Genomic DNA, 20972 nt, shown 5'->3' with positions numbered 1-20972 from the left:
ATTACATCATGATATTAACGATAATATCATAAAGTTGAGAAATTGTGTACTTTTTCTAGATCAAAATGCACGATTTTGCGTCAATTACGACTTTTCGTACAATTCGATTTTCGGTCTATTTCAATCAACGATTAGGACACCCAAAATGTAACGGCGTGCCCTCTGCTTCGGATATGGTATATATCTGGATAGGTATTACATCATGATATTAACGATAATATCAAAAAGTTGAGAAATTGTGTACTTTTTGAGGATCAAAATGCACAATTTTGCGTCAAATACGACTTTTCGTCCAATTCGATTTTCGGTCTATTTCAATCAACGATTAAAACACCCAAAATGTAACGGCGTGCCCTCTGCTTCGGATATGGTATATATTTCGATAAGTATTACATCATGATATTAACGATAATATCAAAAAGTTGAGAAATTGCGTACTTTTTCAAGATCAAAATGCACGATTTTGCGTCAAATACGACTTTTCGTCCAATTCGATTTTCGGTCTATTTCAATCAACGATTAGGACACCCTAAATGTAACGGCGTGCCCTCTGCTTCGGATATGGTATATATTTCGATAAGTATTACATCATGATATTAACGATAATATCAAAAAGTTGAGAAATTGCGTACTTTTTCAAGATCAAAATGCACGATTTTGCGTCAATTACGACTTTTCGTACAATTCGATTTTCGGTCTATTTCAATCAACGATTAGGACACCCAAAATGTAACGGCGTGCCCTCTGCTTCGGATATGGTATATATCTGGATAGGTATTACATCATGATATTAACGATAATATCAAAAAGTTGAGAAATTGTGTACGTTTTGAGGATCAAAATGCACAATTTTGCGTCAAATACGACTTTTCGTCCAATTCGATTTTCGGTCTATTTCAATCAACGATTAAAACACCCAAAATGTAACGGCGTGCCCTCTGCTTCGGATATGTTATATATTGGGATAAGTATTAAATCATGATATTAATGACAATATCAAAATGTTGAGAAATTGTGTACTTTTTTTTAGATCAAAATGCACGATTTTACGTCAAATACGACTTCTCGTCCAATTCCATTTTCGGTCAGATTCAATCGACAATTAGGACACCCAAAATGTAACGGCGTGCCCTCTGCTGCTGATATATTATATATTGGGATAAGTATTACATCATGATATTAACGATAATTTGATTCCTGGTCAATTTCTGTTTTACCATGCTATGTCCTGTCCTGTCCTGCTTTCTTCGTCGCTAAGTTTTGTCAGCAACTCCCCTCGAATCAACGAGTTTCAGACGGATTAATATGCAAATTGAAAATGTAATTTCGAAACGTGTATTTTGTAAAGCATACTCGATGTAGATATAGGATTCTAGAAATGGACGTATGTAGAGAAAAAACGAATTATTTGAATTCATGCAGCATATCATTCCAATTAATCCAATGAAAACCCAAAGTCTTTTGATATTGAATTGTAGTCCTGATTTTTCAGTGCCATTGCCAAAAATATCATTCCTTCAAAATGCAGCACTTCGTTTACATATTCTCGGAAATTTCGTTTCTTGTCTTTGAAACTATGAAACAAAGCGTTCCCAAACACCTCAGGATTCGGATAAACGACTAAACTGTCTTTTGAGCTGTATAGGGACAATTCCCCGCTCATGTGCTTGAAATATTCAACGGTTCTAGTTCTAAGGCAAAATTTCGATTTAATGAATTCCAATAAATATTCCAGATGCGTTTCCGTAGTTTCGCTCTCTTTTTGATATTATCGTTAATATCATGATGTAATACTTATCGAAATATATACCATATCCGAAGCAGAGGGCACGCCGTTACATTTAGGGTGTCCTTATCGTTGATTGAAATAGACCGAAAATCGAATTGGACGAAAAGTCGTATTTGACGCAAAATCGTGCATTTTGATCTTGAAAAAGTACGCAATTTCTCAACTTTTTGATATTATCGTTAATATCATGATGTAATACTTATCGAAATATATACCATATCCGAAGCAGAGGGCACGCCGTTACATTTTGGGTGTTTTAATCGTTGATTGAAATAGACCGAAAATCGAATTGGACGAAAAGTCGTATTTGACGCAAAATTGTGCATTTTGATCCTCAAAAAGTACACAATTTCTCAACTTTTTGATATTATCGTTAATATCATGATGTAATACCTATCCAGATATATACCATATCCGAAGCAGAGGGCACGCCGTTACATTTAGGGTGTCCTAATCGTTGATTGAAATAGACCGAAAATCGAATTGGACGAAAAGTCGTATTTGACGCAAAATCGTGCATTTTGATCTTGAAAAAGTACGCAATTTCTCAACTTTTTGATATTATCGTTAATATCATGATGTAATACTTATCGAAATATATACCATATCCGAAGCAGAGGGCACGCCGTTACATTTTGGGTGTTTTAATCGTTGATTGAAATAGACCGAAAATCGAATTGGACGAAAAGTCGTATTTGACGCAAAATTGTGCATTTTGATCCTCAAAAAGTACACAATTTCTCAACATTTTGATATTGTCATTAACATCATGATTTAATACTTATCCCGATATGTAACACATCCGAAGCAGAGGGCACGCCGTTACAATTCGGGTGTCCTAATTGTCGATTGAAACTTGAAAATCGTGCGTTTTGATCTTCAAAAAGTAGGCTACGTAAAACCATACGATGAAATAGTTTTGCGAATATATAAAATGTCCGAAGCAGAAGCAACGCTATTGCATTTTTTTGTTTTTATTGTTTATTGAATAACTTATAAATTGCGGCATTACAGTCGACCTATACCAAACACGAACATGACGTTGATCGCAATAATCGTAATCATTTATATTCTGATGTGCTCAAGACACATAGTGTGTAAGGCGATGTAGTTAACCGGCAAGAAGGTGTTGCATTTACCTATTATGGTATTTTAATCAAACAACGACTAAAGCCAATTGGCCGATGTAGCAGTGTGGGATAGGCTGTCTTCGTTAAACGTTATTATTTGTTTTTTTTTCTGCTCGATATCACATATAATATTTTGTGGAGTCTTTCTTCGGGCGTCTTGACGCCGTAAGAAACAGTCAAACATGGGGGAAGGAACACAAATTAACCTCTGATGCTTCGGCTACAGGCGAGAATCGAAATAGATCCGCCTGCGTTACGTAACGGCTGAAAATTTAGATGCCATAAGTACTACCTGGCGGTTGTAAAATGAAGCACTCCTTCCAAGTTTCGATGACATATTGTATTGATCATACCGTTTGCGCCATTTATTGATAAAACTCGTGTGTTTCAGTTCGTTTGCACTCCAAATCTGTCGCGAAATTGTTTTTCCGGTTATAATATTTGATCTTAGCTCAAGTGAATCATTCCGACAACAATGACTCATCGATTTCGGAAATATGACGTAAGCATTTTCTGGCAGAATCACAGTGGTGTTCTTTGTTTACATCCTGCTGCAACCTGATTGGTTCGTGTCAAAGGTCACGTAAGTGTCTATTAATCACGATTTTCATTCGCACCATTCGCACTACCTTCGTCATTCGCACTTGATCCGGATTTTCATTCGCACTATTCGCACCACCTTCGTCATTCGCACTGCAATTTTTTCATTCGCACAAGTGCGAACCGTCACACAGGTTGAAAAGCACTGGCCTATATTAATGCGCACGATGCCTAGCGACGACTCGGGCCACATAATGTTACAATGCTGTATACGTTGACATAAATGTATCAACTGGGGCAATCAAATGATAGAATAATCCCATAAAACCAATATCTTCCGTCGCTCTGCCAACAATTTCGACGAGGACTTTCAAGGGGATATAAGCTTACGCCGTAACGGACTAGGCCAGACCGGACAATGCATTCGGCGTGTGCGTATTATGCTACGTTGATACTGAGCAGAGTGTAAAACGGGTTTCTATACTTGCTACCGATATTACCCTATATTAACAAGTTATACAGCAGTAGCCAACACCCCAATTGCACGGATTTGGTTTTTATGATACAATAAACACAACTAAGTCAATATTCACCGTGGCCCCGCATGCCTGCTAGATTTTTCAAATCAGACAACGATAGCAATTCCATTGATTAATTGAATAAGCATCATTCGTTGTCTACATGTAGTGTATTTCGCTTTTGATGTTGTGTGATTGCGGGTCAAGCTCACAGCAGAGAGTCAATAAATATTCACAAACGGAAAGCTGATCGATATTTCGAGCTAACTTTTGTAACAAAGCAAGTAAAGTATTTGAGATTGTCAAGGTGCATGCTCGTTTAGTGTTGATATAGTTATGCTGCCAGCGCCATGCATAGAGTGGCCCACAGTTGAAATGCAAAAAAATTTAACAAAAGGTGTTACAATGAAGTTAAAATTTTAATATATGAAAAAGGTACACAGTCCAGAACCTACCAAGGTTCGTTTGTGAACATGAACCTCTAAATTTCTAACGTTCACACACAGAAAAGTTTATTTTGAACCACTGTTCCGTGGAATTGGAAGTAGTCGAAAACCTACCCATTCGACTTTTGCCTACAAGCTGTGATAAAAACCTGCTAGTATTCCAAGATTGTAGAAGTAGCCTACTTCGTTACTGACTAGTGACCATCCCTGCCTACGATATGGAAAAGAGTATCAGATACCAATGTGGTGTTCGAGTTACAAAGCACAAATCAACAATAGTCAGGTAGAGCCGTATGTATTTGTACAAAACCAGGGCACCAGCCACAGAGCTGGAAAAAACACGATTTATAGAGTAGATACCTGCCCAGCAGGATAAATTACTTGTAATACAGAAAAGTGTCAAGTATACAAGAAAATCAAGTACTAAAAATATCGAATGGCAAACGATCATAATAGATTATTATCAAATGTCTATCACTATCATAATATGCTTCACATTCAAAGGCTTTCCAATACACATCAACCTGTCCTATTAGTAAGAACATGGATGGAAAAAAAATCTATCAAGTCCTGCAGCTCAACAGGCTTGAACATAAAATAACATAATAAATTCAAGATACCACTAAATTCCCAACCATGATCGTGTACAGTCATACATATGTACATAGAATACTATGCAACTTGCAACCCAACTGCCAAGTTCACAAGACTCGATAACGTGCCAAGCACCATTCATAAATATATAAATATGAAAGAAACAGACATAAAGTACACTGTAGAATTCAACAGAACATGAATGAAACCATGTGATGATCGACAGATCAATGGAATAACTAATCAATCTTTGGCATGTTGCTGCGATGATGCAAAACGGAAAAAGTTTCACGACAACAGTATCTCGCATGATTTGTAATTGACACTGCATATTGGACAAGGGCATGGAGATGGAGATATACCACATAGTTTATCGATCGATTATGATCGAGTCTCACCCTAAGTAGGCAAGGCACTTGAATAATTTGTTCACAAAAAACGTTTACACTAACAGAACAAGAAATAAAAGCAGTCGTGTCGGTGAGCTCAAGTCCGTTGGATCTCAAAATCTGAATAGTTCCCAGTTTTCATCGAATCTATTTCCCGAACCAAAATTTTGCCTGATGCAAATCAGTTTGTTCCTCATCTCCCAATACCTGCGTCTCACATTTGCTGGAGAACTCAACAGGTCGCGACGATACACGGAAAGTCAGCGACATTTCAGATCGCATTCCTCAAGCGATCTTCATCGCAACGGCAGATTACTGCATCAGCCTTTTTCGTGTTTCTTCTCTTCGGACTGAGACTGCATGACTGCGATCTAGGGTTTGAAAAGAGAAGTCAGCTGCAAGTCAAGTCTATTCGGCGTACTGCAAGTGCGACTTACGGGTTGAGCGTGGAGAGCGGGTGTCCATAATACTGGCTGCACAGCTGAGTAAAGAAATGACAATCCGTTAGAGTATTGAATGAATGGTCATGCAAAGACACATCCAGAGCGGAGCACAATGATTAGAGTACTCAAATCTGAATCCAGTGTTATCTCTAATGTTACTTATCAATGAGAATTATAGTTCGATACTATTTTCCAGTAAACCAAATAGGGTCAACGGTGTCAGATTAAGAGCATTACTAGAAGTCAAGCCGCAGGCAGGGTTTTCAACAGCTACCTGGTTTACAGAGAGCAAAACACAAGAATATCATATTCTGCACAGAAATCATAGTCTCCTATTTACGGCAATAGAATACAAATGAAACCTGGCTACCGCTCAGGAAATCCAAAAATCTACTCTCGCAGCACACAGAACAACATGGTTTTAGAATGTATCATTATTCAGACACGAAATCTCACAGATCACATAACAATCATTACACTTGCGAGGTGTATTACAAATTAGAACGCTATCGTGAACGTATAAAATGATGCTTGTAAATCAATCACCTTAACCCGGGCATGGCCGAGAAATTTTATCAAGAATACAATTGGAAATATTGAATTCGCGAAAACTTGGCTATTGGATCAAGTTCAGTTCATATTACATTCATTCTCATGAGAATAGCAAATGTCTGTACACTGACAGCAAGCTTGGCTCGTTTTGAAGTATACAGTTCACCTGTGGCATTCACAGGAAAACCAGAAGTTTGGTCGAAAATGAAATTTAAAGCAAAAAATAATTTCACAAATTAGATCACCGACATTTCGCTCTATTAGCCTAAAGTCTAATTACACAACTTATTATATACTTCTTCAAGTCCGAACCAAATTTTACCTGGAACTGCTCTTGGCACGGCTGAATACGAATTTAACAAAGTAATCGGCGCATCACTGAAACGTTCTTGGACTGCAAAAAAAAAACGGAATTTTCTTTCCCCATGATCGTGAAGCCGAGTCAAACAACTCACTAAGTGCCGGTGGTGTGAGGAGCGTTTGCGGAGCCAGCATTCCAGACGTGTTCACCGTAGAAGCCCTGCCAACAGGTGGGTAAAAATAGCCGGTGTAAAAGAAGAATCAAGCGAGGAATACAAAGGCATACCTTACAGCGTGCGCGTCACCTTGGCCTAACTGCAGGGCTCTGGCATCAGCTTGGTTTGATCCTGAGAGAGAGAGTAAATTTGTTTTGTTTGTCAAAATGAAGTCTACAGACATCGAAGGGTGTTAAGCGATGTCAGCAGCTTACAGATGACGTGTAACTTCTCCATTTGGACTGCCCAGGCCTGACAATTCTCATCCATATTACCAATTATCACCATGTTTGTAAGTTTAACTTTCAGTTTTTCATTGAACCACGATTACAAGAGTTTAATGACTTTAGAAGTTTATATATAAGTATCTTTTTTGCGGCCACAAGGAAAGTGTTGCCAGTTACACTCAAAATAACTTCCTATTTATGGACAATGAGTCAATGACTACTTTGAAACTATATTTTTCATCAAGTATCATTCTTGGTGTGAAGGCCTACATTTTCGTTACTAAAAATACAATTTCCCGCTACGCGACTCGAATCATGATACTTGATACTCGACTCAAATTCCAGTACTTGAATGTCGAAACGTTCCCCCCCCCCCCCATCTCAAAATTCAAAGACTTCCGGAGGAACTCACAAACCTGACATAATATACGCATTCCCTGACAAAAATGTAGCAAGCTGCGCCCGCGAAGCGTTGACATTCGAGTTGTTGACAGTGACTAACGCCATCTTGGGATTGTTCACGGCGACAAGATTCATGGGCGACTGAAAAACAAAAATGGTAACATTACGTTAAGTTAAAATGCATTTATTTTCAAACTCACCAAGTGCATCAAAAATCTTCATTGTGTGGTACCGTGGTACGTATAGCCTATGTATACCCAATATTGTAAACTAAAAATTATTTAGATATACCTGCTCAACTACAGACATACCTCGTTATTTGATCTATCAGATTGCGAGGTCACTGATGCAGATGGCATGCTTGGCTGCAGCATAGGCGATCCACTCACATGGTCCAACATATTGTGGTAGGTCTTCTGAAGAAGTCCCTCCTTCGAAAAATGGAGAGCAAATCAAATTTCAAGATGATATGATTTGATCAATAAAAGTTTATCATGGCTGTACAATAGGGGTCTTCAAAAATGACTTTTTTTCTTAAATCGTACTAGCTACTTGATAAAATTGTTGGTTACCTAATTTAAGCCTACACACAAAATTTGGTTCAATTCCAACCTGTAGCCGCATTGCTACAGGAGAAGAAAGTTTATATTTATTATATAAAAATAAATAACAAATTAGAAAATTTTCTGTTCACCCCATGATAGTGTTAGGCTGTCTATAGAAACGATGCTCACTAAATTTGGTTTAATTCCAACCAGTGGAAGTGGAGTTATTGTTATTGCCGTCGAAAAATTTGGATTATGAATAAAATAGTATTTACGGTGACCAATTCTTTAATTATATATTATAGTGGTGCCCGACGTAGATACTATTTTATTCAAATCCAAATTTTTCGACGGCAATAACTCCGCTTCCGCTGGTTGGAATTGAACCAAATTTGGTGTGTAGGCTTAAATTAGGTAGCCTAACCTAACAATTTTATCAAGTAACCAGTACGATTTGAGAAAAAACGTCATTTTTGAATACCCCTACTGTACAATGATGTAATATTCCTTGTAAACAGACATGAACTAACTTTAGTTTCTTCTGGCGGGGCATAGGATAAGTCAGGCTCCTCAAATCCTTGGGCACTCATCCTCTGTCTGTCATAATTACTCGAGGACGTAGTCGATTTGGGCGGATCCGGAGAATTAAGGCAAGTTTGTATCAGTTGCTTTCCTAAATTAACGCAAAGAAAATCAAGACCACAGAAACAAACAATAATAATGCTCAACAGTAAATAAGATACCGCAATAGTTTTGAAAATAATATAATGATGATCATGAAAACTAACCTGCTTCACTAGACAAAATGGGTTGAAGCTTTCTCGTCGCAAATGTGTAGACATGACCCGTTTCACTCGCTACAAGTAACATAACCTGGGTCCCAGTAAGGGTTGCCAATTCATGAGCCTGTAAACAAGAGGAGATTAACTGCTATTTCAGACAGAAAATTCCTTGAATCCTTACAAGGAATGCCAATCGCGATACTATACATACAGAATGACTGACTTTAAAGGTTGTGTAGTGCCAATAGCACGTCTCAATTGCACATGATCATTGGAGATGTGAAATGCAAAGAATAGTTATATTGCAGAGTATTGGAATCGTACAAGTTATTATGCACATGATGACATCATTATTGATTATATAGCTCAAAGTCAGACGGTCTTCCTAAGCTAATGATATCCTTAGAAGGTAGTATGAAACCGGTAGGGTACAAAACTCTTTAGCATGAATATCATATTTATTGTGTTGGAGGTGAATGAATGCAATATGCATTCTGTATTATGTTACAGATCACAAGTAATATATGCAGACTTGTGAGACAATGGCCATTTATTGTGAAGGGGGTCCCTGGGTCAGCTATTGATAATGCTGATAACATTCATTAAAACCACATTTTATGATACATTCATTCATAGTACACACACACAGTATTTAGTTATATAGCACCGTCATTCTGTATAACTGTTCATAATTATTGCCTAGATATCATATTACATGACATAATCATTACGATCCAAGATCACCAAACAGAGCTTTTAATCATGTGTGATACAACCGAAAATATCTGCATACTTCAATAATTTTAAAAGGCTATACGAAGTCAACTGACGTATGAAGTGACTAGACCAGTGGTTCCCAACCTTTTTCGACGCATCGCCCCCTTTTCAAGGTCAACACCGATCATCGCCCCCCAAATTTTGTGTACCGAAAATTGGGCATACAAATTGCAATCACCGGCGGGTTGACTAAAAAAAAAGGTCGAATTTTCGGCTCGATGTCTGATTTGACACACTTTTTTGCGTGGGTTGACTAAAAAAAAAAAAAAAAAAAAAAAGGTCAGCCGTTTTGACGCGTCATCGCCCCCCTATCGCCCCCTTTGCTATTTTCGCCCCCCGTCGCCCCCTTTGTCCATTTTCGCCCCCCTGTCGCCCCCTTCGTCATTTTCGCCCCCCTAGACCGCCAAATCGCCCCCTGGGGGGCGATATCGCCCACGTTGGGAACCACTGGACTAGACTCTAAAATAGGAAATTACGTAGCATATTCCAATGTTTCCTGGTACCACGACTGATGTCACAGAGAAAGTGTAGGCCTCTGTCTGAGTAATAAGAAAATTCATATAGCCAACTGATTGTATTACTGAGACTCTAATATAGGCTTACCATATTTTGGAAATCTAGGAAGAGGACACTTTTTCAGAGATTTGCAACTTGCAAAACCGGAGTAGAATTCTCAACATCCGGTGAATTTTTCCCACTTTGCGAGCGGTTGATTAAAAAAAAAAAAAGGTCATCTTTTCCGCTCAGAGCTAAAATCACCGTTTTTCACTCCGGAATACCCGCCGGAGCGTCACTTCTGTGCTAATTTGCGGCATATCACTCGCAATTTGCTCTAAATCTGACCTAAATTTTCAAAAAAGAGGACAAAAGGGCGTCCTCCGAGGACACTTTCAAAAAAGTCAAAAAAGAGGACAAATCCTCTTATAAGAGGACGTATGGTAAGCCTAGACTCTAATCCAGTGGTTCCTAACCTTTTGATATCATTACCCCCCAATATGGAGTACAATTACCCTAATTTAAAAAGAACTACCAACTACTATAGCAATGAATTCATATAGAATGATTTACATTCGAGTGTCTGTTCAAAGTGATATTATGGGCAAGTAAGGCTGGTTCCGTTTAGACAATCTCCCCTCTAAAAAGATTGGCGGATAGAACTCTTGACATGATTACGGTAGGTCTTCTTGAAATAGGAGAAAATAAATAATTTCTAAAATTTACAATTACTAACGCCCAGCTGAATTAAAGTGCAAATCGTAAAGAAGCACGGAATCAAGATCGGAATTTCAATGAATTGTAATTGGTAAGACTATTAACTACAGGACAAGAGCAAATAACCCATGCAATATTTAGACAAAATTAAAATAAATCAACATGAAAATGACCTGTATTTATATGGCACAAACCCAGCATAGGTTTAGAAATATAGAAATGATAGGCCTAGTGAACAAGTGATTTGCATTTTATTAGGCAGCATCTGTTCGAACTGCTCACTGCCCATGTGCAGTATGCCAATAACCATGTGGAATCATGCCTACCGACATCAATACGGTATATTTAGCAATTTAGCACAGCTAGGTTAGTAGCATGCAGTTAAAGTCATCAGACAACCTTTTTTGATCAGCTGGTCAGTACATATCACCTGACAGCGCTTGTGCAATCATTCAAATCTTACAACACTTGGTATGGTCCAAATTTCGAGCAATGGCATTTTGACGGCGGCCCGGAATGGAATTGGTGGCAACGTCACGCAGGATTTTCTGTTTATTTGCTTAATTATTCTATATAGAAAAGCTCTCATCACGCAGGATTTATTTCAAAAAATGAACCGAGATTCCATATAGGACGGCGGCCAGCAAGAAGACATGACAAATTTTAGGCAAAAAGTCCTGTGTAGTAGTACATTGGTAATGTCATTGAACAAAAATGCCATATTTATTCAGTGGTTTAATTGCTAGATTAATGACAAATGCTCTAATCACCAGAATAGATTCTTCCGAACCTTTTCAGGATATTATCAGATCAAGTTTAGGTTTGATTTTCCTACTCCAAAACTACACAGATTTACCTAAAATGGAGGTAGGCTACTCATATTTTCGACTAACCACCACATGACTCATCTTCTGTATTTAAGAAGTGTATTTTATTTGGAGCCTACCGATAAAATTGCTGAGATTCTTCAACAACCAAAAAGCAGACCTCTAAGACGTTGAACAGAAAAAGAAGCACTTCCCTAATACTTGATAAAATTACATTCGGGTGATGTTCTTTGCTACAGCTAGCTACCGGCAGCCAATAACACGCTATAAAGGTGTTCTACATACCTTTTTCATGATCCCTGACTTTCTTTTGCTGAATGTTGTATATCGGCGTAGTTTATTGTCAATAAATTCCATATTGATCTTGACCCTGCCGCGAGTTTTCTTCCCTGGCTTAGGCCCGGGGGTAGATGGCCTTCCGGCAGAGCCATCGCACGAATCAAGGTCTTCATCATCCGAGAATGCATTTCCTCTCATCAAATTTTCCTGTGCCAGAGTCGACATTAGTCCAGCTGCTTCGTGGCTTCGTTTCATATTGCTCCTTGATTCCCCGTCCATTATTGAATGATTTGGTATTTTTCAGTCCCTCGAAATTGTTCAACTTGTGTTTTTTACTACAATAACAATCGAATTTCCCGGTTTCGCATATATGGAAGCAACTCAATTTGATCCGTATTTGGTATTCAGCTGTTTACAAAGCATTTACGTCTTAGCAAGTGATACTACTACGCGACAGAGAAAAACGGCTATTCTGAGCTGCGTTTACGTTGTTTCACTAAACCAAGTAACTTAAAATTAATAATCTACTAAAATGTGGCCAATTTATTTTCGTAAACTATAATTCCGTACATATAATCATGCACGGGAACGATCACGAAACATGCGGATGAATATATCCAAATTTGTACAACACACCCATAATAGGACTGCGCTTTCCTTATATGGCTATCGACATCCATAAAAAGGTATATGACGTATGCATCCATACAATATGCAGTAAACAAAGTTGTTGAAACTCAAAACCATATTTTCTTGGAATTCAAATCGATATGTCAGGATGAATTAAAGTCCGTAGCTTCGACCCAGTGATGTAGTAGGCTAAGTCCTGGAGCTAAAGTTGTCGCACGTCGCTGTTACGGCGTATTTGTAACTACAAAAATTATGATAAAGGTAGCTTATAGCAACAGACATATAAAATTGTGAGATATGTCTTGGCTAAATAGGGTATAGTGTTAATATGGCTATAGGATTGATAATTCAGTATATCTATGATATTTGTATTCATGCTATACGCTGTGGTAATGGGTACTGGGTAGTGGATTACGAACGATAGGTCCTGGTTGTCACGTGTCTTCGTGTTTTGTGCGCACTGCACATATGAAAATCCCTGGCACTATTGCTGCTTTTACGGGAGGTGGATCTGAATATAATATATTGAGACTATTACTGTTGTAATTTGTAAATTTGCTAGCCTACGTATTCGTTCATGTTATGTTTGCAGCTGCCATTTGGAAGCATCACGAAATTCCCGTAGTGAACGAAGAGTCGAGACGATCAATCAAGCGCGAGGTGGCGCAGTTGGCTCGTTCCACGCTTCCACCACTGCGATTCCACAATTCCTTCGGGTTGATCCTTCATGTCTGATCCATCTGGCCATGTCTTATCATGATCACTCTAAGCAGCAATAGAGCTGTCGTACTGCCTGAGACATGGATTCCATCGCTTGTCACTTGATAAAGAATCAATACTATTCAGCCCTCAAGTTTACCCGCCACATACCACCCAATGTTGTCGCTTGCGTCTTATATTCTCTGCATTACTTTTCATTTAGTGTGCATGCCTCTTATTTACTTCGCCTAGGCTAAGGTGGGTGTCTGATCTTAATGGCTACTCCAAGTTGTTTCGACACCCTCCTATCTTTTCATTGTATCGCAGTCTTGTGATGTTTTGAAACGATGAAAATATTAATAAACCTGACTGACTGACACGATCTGACATATCGATCTCGCCTTCCGACACATCATCATCGTTGGTTTATTAGCAATTTTTATCAGTAGCTCCGTTACACCACAAAAATGCGATACAATGAAAAGATAGGAAGGGGTCAAAGCGACTTGGAGTAGTCTATGGAATCAGACACACACCTTGGCCTATAGGCGATGTAAAGAGGAGGCATGCACACTGAATGAAAAGTAAAAGAAGATGGTATATAAAAATGCAATTAGCGACAAAAAAATGGAGTGGCATGTCATGGAAGGCGAGATCGATAGGTCAGGTCGTGGTCCGGTAATCTTGAGGATGGACTAGTATTTATGCCACCTCTTTTTGTCGCCTGTCTTGTTGTATTATCTTCTTTTACTTTCATTCAGTGTGCGTGCCTCCTTCAGACTTGTACAAATAACCACCCCATTTAGTTAGTTGAAGGTGAACTAAAACTAACGTTTTTTTTGAGTAGGTGAAGTTCTAGCAGTGTTGGGATCAAGTCACTACCTTTCAGTCACGAGTCATTTCGAGTCATTGCCCATTTTGACTCGAGTCAAGTCAAGTCAATCGATTTTCAAAGGTGACTCGAGTCAAGTCAAGTCACTCGATTTTTGGAGGTGACTCGAGTCAAGTCGAGTCAAGTCAAGTCAAGTCACGAGTCAAGTCACAATTCAAGTCTAGTTGCCTTTTCGAAGTATGGGGCATATGACAACGTCATTGCATTTTGCTATCTGTCTGAAATACAGATTGAGTGGTTATTGATTTTGAACCGATGAACGAATATAGAGTTTAATATACACGCAAGAAGTCGCTATGTATCGCTCACATATAGCCTACGTAGAACTGCTAAACCACAGTTTATAGTTTCCAGCCAAAATAGAGAATAGATACGAATTGATAGGATGAAATACATAACCCATTTACAAATCGATATGATACAATTCGAGCCTGCGCCAATGGTTGAGGACTATATAAACTATATTCGAATTCAACATCAATAAAACAAGAGGTTTGGTTAACGTAAAACCAGAGAATAATTATTTTACCGTCCTAGCTTATACTATACTTTACGACAACGTAAGCTATAATCTTCGATCACTTGGTTTGCGGTCAATTTATTTGTGAGGGAACAATGAAGGCTCAGTAAAACGTACGATCATTAAATGATTGGTCGCTCTCGCGGGTTACACCAGCGTTTCGCGAACAATCCGAACATATGCAAGATTCATTGATTTTTATCGACACCGATTACTTGATGACTTGAAATAGACTCGTGAATTTTGCTCCGAGTCACGAGTCAATCCATATTTCTGATACGCCGAGTCAAGTCAAGTCAAGTCATTTTAGCAAAGTGACTCGAGTCAAGTCAAGTCATTCCAAAAAGGTGACTCGAGTCATCCCAACACTGAGTTCTAGTTCTAGTTGCAGATTTTGAAAATTCAGTAGTTCTAGCTGCACATTTGAAAAACTACTAATTGCCGTCTTGCCGAACAAACTAGAACGTATGCGTCGTTGTTTTGCGTGAATCGAGATGGTGTTCTGTTCTGTTGAATGATGTTTGTGTAGAAATATACAGCCATTGCTAACTCACAACTATCACTACCAACAGTGACATAGCCAGCGGGTGAGTAGGCCTATATGGGGAAGAAATCTCTCCCATTTCAAACTCGAAAGATCGTCCTTTTGAAATGTCGCTATGTTCTATGTCTGATAGGCTACTTCCGACAATATTATTGTGTGGTCTAGGAGAATGAAATCCAGTTGAGTGCGGTTCTAATGACGTGGGAGCCCATACGCCTGACGTTGTCAATTATATTTCTACTCATACTTGACGCTACAGCGGGTTAACATAATATAGATCGATTTTGCGACGTTTCGAAACCCACTCTTTGCGATCCCCGTGCGGTTATCAGGCTGCCTAAGCTCCTAGCACCACCTGTCCGTATCGTAGATTCGGTAGGCTAAATTCAGTGGCGGCTCGTGACAATATCGGGTGGTGGGGCAAGGGCTGCGAGCGACTTTTATCAAGATGACGTCACAATGGCGTTTTCCAACGTAAAAAAGTAACTTTAATATGATGGTCACATGAATTTCCCGACAACAGTGATTTTAACGTAGGTGCCGCGAGAGGTTTGCCGGTGAGTCGTGACTTGAAGTGTGGTAACAAATGTTTTATTCATTTTTTTTTAATCAAAGGATTATTTTACATAATGTACGTGAACTAAGAATCGTCCCTATGCCACGAATCAATTATCAGGTCATCCTTAGTAGCATGCGTTATGATTTCATGGTAGCGTTAGAGATTACGCAAATCGATAGGCCGTCCGAAAGTGTTTCGTACACGATCCTGGTGTGTTACGACCACTGAGCTGGTGGTTACGAGTTACGACCAGGTGATAGGCAACCAAAGCGGAGGTACCCGGCGTACGATTGGATCAATGGACTGGACAATTTCTATCATCATCATCATTGGTTTATTAGCAATTTTATCAGTTCAATACACCACAAAAATGCGATACAATGAAAAGACAGGAATATGTCGAAGCGACAAGGAGTAGTCTTCTAGACCTTTAATTTTCGCTCTAAAGGCAACTGCGTAAACTAGCCTACGTACGGAGCAAAGATTCAATACGATTCATGTTCGCACTTGACTTGACCAGACTAATTCCAATGACTAGAACTCGAGAGATTGCGTAAGCCTAACTGCAAAGGTCAACGACTTCGGACACATACGCAATTGTTATCTCATAGATTGGGCCTATCATATTGAATCCAGAACATCAATTTGAATGGTCTTTGAAGAACTAAGGACAGCAGCCTCGGAACTTCGGTCTCGGAACAACATAGTACATTTTGGCCTTGAAACTGGAGATTGTGACGCAACACATACGGCTTACTGTCTGCTGCCAAATCGCCGTTGGAAAATATAATAAATACATGAATGAAAGCCGTAAACTTAGCATACTGTTACATGAAATCATCGAGAAGTAGCATTCGCAATCTCATAACCCATTCCGGTATGGTACACTGTCAAAATCAATACAAACAGACGAACACCGAACTTTGAGTAAAATAGATCGAGGAATAGGCTGATCGGATGATCAGCTGTTAGCCGACATCGAAAATGAAATAGCTATCGCATTTGACAGGGGATTGTAAGCAAATGGTTTGAAGGCCACAATTTCACAGTGAAATGCACATTGGCGAACATAAAATTATGTGAATATTTGAATGCAAACCGAGAATCTTAGTTAGCTGTTTCATGCGATCATCGAGATATACCATTGGAAATATCATCACCGATCTCGTTATGGAACGCAGACTAGATTAGCACAGACAGACACCGGCTTTTCCGTGAGATCCGCAATGATGTAGGTAGGCTAAGTATCAGATCAGCGCGCATCTCTACCATACTCGACCTCGAAAACGAAATAACTGCCTCAATCATTGAGCGTCAACTTTAAGACTTGGCACCGCGTTCGATACTAAAATCAAGACATACCGTGCAAAAGCTCATGACAAATCTAGGTATGGAACATCGTTAAAATCAATAGAGACCAATAACGGCTTTTGCGTAAATCTGTTAGCGATAAATGAAGAGTCAGCTCTCACTCGACTTTGGAAACGAAATTACCACCCACATAGTTCAGTGACAAACTAAAACTTATTACAGCGGTCGATACTAACATTAAGACTTACTGTGCCAAATATCATGACCGATCTCGGTATGGAACATCGTCAAAATCAATGGAGACCAATACCGGCTTTTGAGTAAAATCTGTTTGCTGTACAATGTACATGATAGATCAGCACACACTGAACTTCGGAAACGAAATTACCACCCTTATCTTTAAGTAGCAAGCCTGAAACTTGGAGCAGTGCTAAATACTACCTTCACGACATATCGTACCAAGTTTCAAGAATTATCATGGTGCGAAACACCGTCAAAATCGACATATACCAGCAAAGGTCGAGTCAACGCATATCACGGTAACCGAGTTCAGATATAGATACGATTTTTACATCACACCTTAAGGGCGACAGGCATAGTTGCCCCACTTGCTCGGCCATTTTACGAATAGGAGAGAGTAAATCACCGTTTCTTTATTGTGCGCGGCTTTGAGAGAATAGATAGTGAAAGCTTGTTATGAGCGCTACCGGGGCAAGCCCCGGCTAGGCATTCACAAAGCGAAAACACAGAAGAGAATTCGATTTTCGCAGAGACTTCGCTATATATGGGCATTTGTTAGCGAAAGCACAAGAATAATGCGGGTTTCGCCGTGATCTCGGTATATACTGATTGCTGTGCGTCTATAAATGGTTAAATTGTTATTGAACAGAATTTTAGGTGGGGCAATGCCCCAGTTGCCCTATAGGACGAGCCGCCACTGGCTAAATTACAGTTGATGACGCAAAACCCGACGCGAGACATATTTCGTCCTTCGCAATTATGTCCAATTTCGATATTTTCGGCACGAATTGTAATATAACACATCCCTGTACCAAGTCCCATGACCTCGGAACTGCGTCTAGGGCAGTAGTTTCCAACGTCAGCGATTAACGCCTCCCAGGAGGAGATTTTGAGAAACAAGGGGGCAAAAACACCAAAGGAGGTGACTGGGGGAGAAAATGTTAGAACTTCCTGTGAGATATAGAAGAGATGTGGTACCGATGGATCAAGAATTGCAAAATGATCTCTGGCCCCCAAATCTTCAGCCGATAAGAGCAGATCTTTTGCTGGCTCAACACTTTGATATGCAAGCTCTACCTACCGGATATGTAGGCTACTTGAATATCCCCCAATTGAAAAAAATATTTATGAACGTTCAAAATTTGTGGCTCGATCGTATCATCGGTTCCCATCCGGTGGGTTGGAAAATGAATACGACCTGCGGACCTATGAGACATACGCTCCAAAACTTGAATGTTCCAACTTTTCTTGCTGTGTAATATAATCTAAGCTGCAGCAAGCCAAAAAAGAATGTTTGGTCGCAACCGTCGAGAAAATAGATTAAATAATATCTCAAATGTTTTCATGAAATCACGTTTCGATTTGACCACAAACTTACAAATTTGACGGTACATACACATTGCCCGTAAATCGGGATTTTGACTTCCAAATAGCTCGTTAGAGCGATAAAACATCACAGGTAATTACTAAATACAGCGTATGTGTGTGTGGGCACTGGACATGTTTGTTGTTGCATGACTAGTTATAGTCCAACTATTTTGCTTGATTTGGCTATGGCAGGGGTGGGCAAACTTTTGAGCTCGCGGACCGCATCCGACATCTGAATCCATTCGCGGGTCGCACTATATAGAATGGGATTATAAACTAAAACGCAATATTGGTATTTGATTATATAATGAGGACATGGAGATAATATATGTGCTCATTTAAAACAAACCAAACATTGCTTTGATGATATCGTACACGCGTCAGAAAGATAGTGGCGAAATTTCATAGGCTGGTCGACCTCAATAACCAATTTGTCAAAACTATAGAAATGAAAGTCGGTTGTCCCGATTCTTAGAACAGGATTGAAATTTAAACCTGTGAGCAGCGATCTGTTCATAGATTTACTAATTTCACTTTTGGTTCAGTTCCAGTATAGATAACTAACCGTAGGTTAGTTATCTATAGTTCCAGGACACACAATACTCACAGAATCATAATCATGTTGACTTCAAACACGCTTCTATACTATGTGCAGAGAAAATGTAAATGCTCCAATTCTACGCATACAGAGGACGAATCTACATAAGACACGTGCGAATCGGTTTTTGTAAGCACATCAATGAATTAATTAAAACTGGAGTGGCCAATCTGAAATCCCACTCGTGATCCGAATTCCGTCAATCTCGTTTAGAATTTCTGCCATCTTTAGCAGTTGAAACCTTCCAAACTGTGTGGTGCTTGAGATCGGGCTGTCGCGCCAGAAATTAAACATAAAAATAATATAGGAAGTATTTACCTTAGAACAGTGGTTCTCAAACTTTTTAAGACATCCCCCTTTTTAATGGTGAAAGATTTTGCGGCCCCTTTTAACGTCATATCACAAAACGCAACCAGGTTGCTAGCAAACCTAACGGATAGTTTGATGCCATGGAATGTTACGATCATGGATGAGAGATTTTTATTGTTCAATTCAGACTAAATACAGAGCAAAAATTATGAAATTGTTGGTAAATCGCGCAAAGAGCGAAAATTTTTTTCAAGCGAGCTCAGCTTCGCGCCCCACTTCTGATGCTTTCACGCCCACCAGTTTAAGAACCATTGTCTTAGAATTATCATGGTGAAATATACAAGAAATATACTTTAATCAAGTCCCAGCATTATTTCGATTTTTAGTACGCATTTTATCAATGTTATTAAAAAGTTTCTTTAGAGTCTTGCGGGCCGCACAGAACGGTGTTGCGGGCCGCATGTGGCCCACGGGCCGTAGCTCGCCACCCCTGGGCTCTGGTATCATTGGCCTCAACTCTATAAATTATGTAGAGTATATTTGAGTTGAAAAGAAGTCCACCCAAGGATGGTATTGAATAAAAAAAATATGTGCCGTTATATAGCCTGGTACAAGCCAGTGTTGGGATCAAGTCATTACCTTCGAGTCACGAGTCATTGCACATTTTGACTCGAGTCAAGTCAAGTCATTCGATTTTCAAAGGTGACTCGAGTCAAGTCACTCGATTTTTGGAGGTGACTCGAGTCAAGTCAAGTCAAGTCACGAGTCAAGTCAAAATTCAAGTCAAGTTGCCTTTTCAAAGTATAAGGCATGATTAGGCTACGTCATTGCATTTTGCTAGCTGTCTGAAATACAGATTGAGAGATAATATAAATATATATATAAATATAAACGCAAGAAATAGCTGTATCGTTCACGTATACGTAGAACTGTTGAATTGCGTATGTAATTGCATAGCCTCAGTATACAGTTAACATCCAAAATAGAGCATAGAGCATCGAACAATCCGAACATATGCAAGATGCCGGTTTTCCGAGCACCTACTTGGATAAATGACCTTTTTTAGTCAATTCACCAGCGATCAGAGTTAATTGAATAAATTTCCCGTATATATATATATATATCCTATTTTTCGAATCCGTAAATATTGGGAGGGTGGGGTTGGCGATGTTTTATAAGGGGGCGATGAGTCGAAAAAGGTTGGGAGCCACTGGTCTAAGGCAAGACTGTTACAACCCGTTTTGACACCTTCCTATCTTTTCATTTATCGCAATCTTGTGTTGTGTCGAAACGACGAAAATATCGATACAACGAACCAGATGAAAAGAAAACAAC

At 39.2% G+C, this 20972-nt stretch overlaps 1 protein-coding gene across 2 annotated transcripts; it reads right to left on the bottom strand.

The window, feature by feature from the left end:
- Positions 1-4715: 4715 nt before the first annotated feature.
- On the bottom strand, positions 4716-12388 carry LOC145438669 (uncharacterized). Of its 2 annotated transcripts, none has more exons than XR_013914992.1 (10): positions 11974-12388; positions 8879-8996; positions 8621-8763; positions 7857-7976; positions 7560-7686; positions 6993-7048; positions 6857-6921; positions 6724-6795; positions 5844-5887; positions 4716-5777 (listed from the first exon to the last, which is right to left on the bottom strand). XR_013914992.1 is itself a non-coding variant. In XM_080316023.1 (10 exons), exons 1-10 carry the CDS (start codon positions 12244-12246, stop codon positions 5727-5729), a joined length of 1074 nt encoding a protein of 357 aa, XP_080172149.1. In that variant the 5' UTR covers positions 12247-12387; the 3' UTR covers positions 4716-5726. The 2 variants fall into 2 exon arrangements, 1 of the variants encoding a protein (XP_080172149.1); XM_080316023.1 differs by having other exon boundaries at positions 6988-7048; positions 11974-12387.
- Positions 12389-20972: the final 8584 nt, after the last annotated feature.

The sequence above is a fragment of the Botryllus schlosseri genome, chromosome 5 (assembly GCF_051294905.1).
Source record: "Botryllus schlosseri isolate E-star chromosome 5, Bs_hap1, whole genome shotgun sequence".
Classification (NCBI taxonomy): domain Eukaryota; kingdom Metazoa; phylum Chordata; class Ascidiacea; order Stolidobranchia; family Styelidae; genus Botryllus; species Botryllus schlosseri.
Note: the sequence above shows the minus strand (reverse complement) of the source record. Positions and strands in the feature narration are given on the sequence as shown.

Bases quoted from the DNA above. Each gene is read 5' to 3' on its own strand.
- LOC145438669 (XM_080316023.1), bottom strand. From the start codon at position 12,246: ATGGACGGGGAATCAAGGAGCAATATGAAACGAAGCCACGAAGCAGCT. The intron at 8,997-11,973 runs GTATGTAGAACA...TCTTGTTTACAG, and splicing joins AGTCAGGGATCATGAAAAAG to GCTCATGAATTGGCAACCCT. The intron at 7,687-7,856 runs GTATGTCTGTAG...TTTGTTTTTCAG, and splicing joins CTGATAGATCAAATAACGAG to TCGCCCATGAATCTTGTCGC.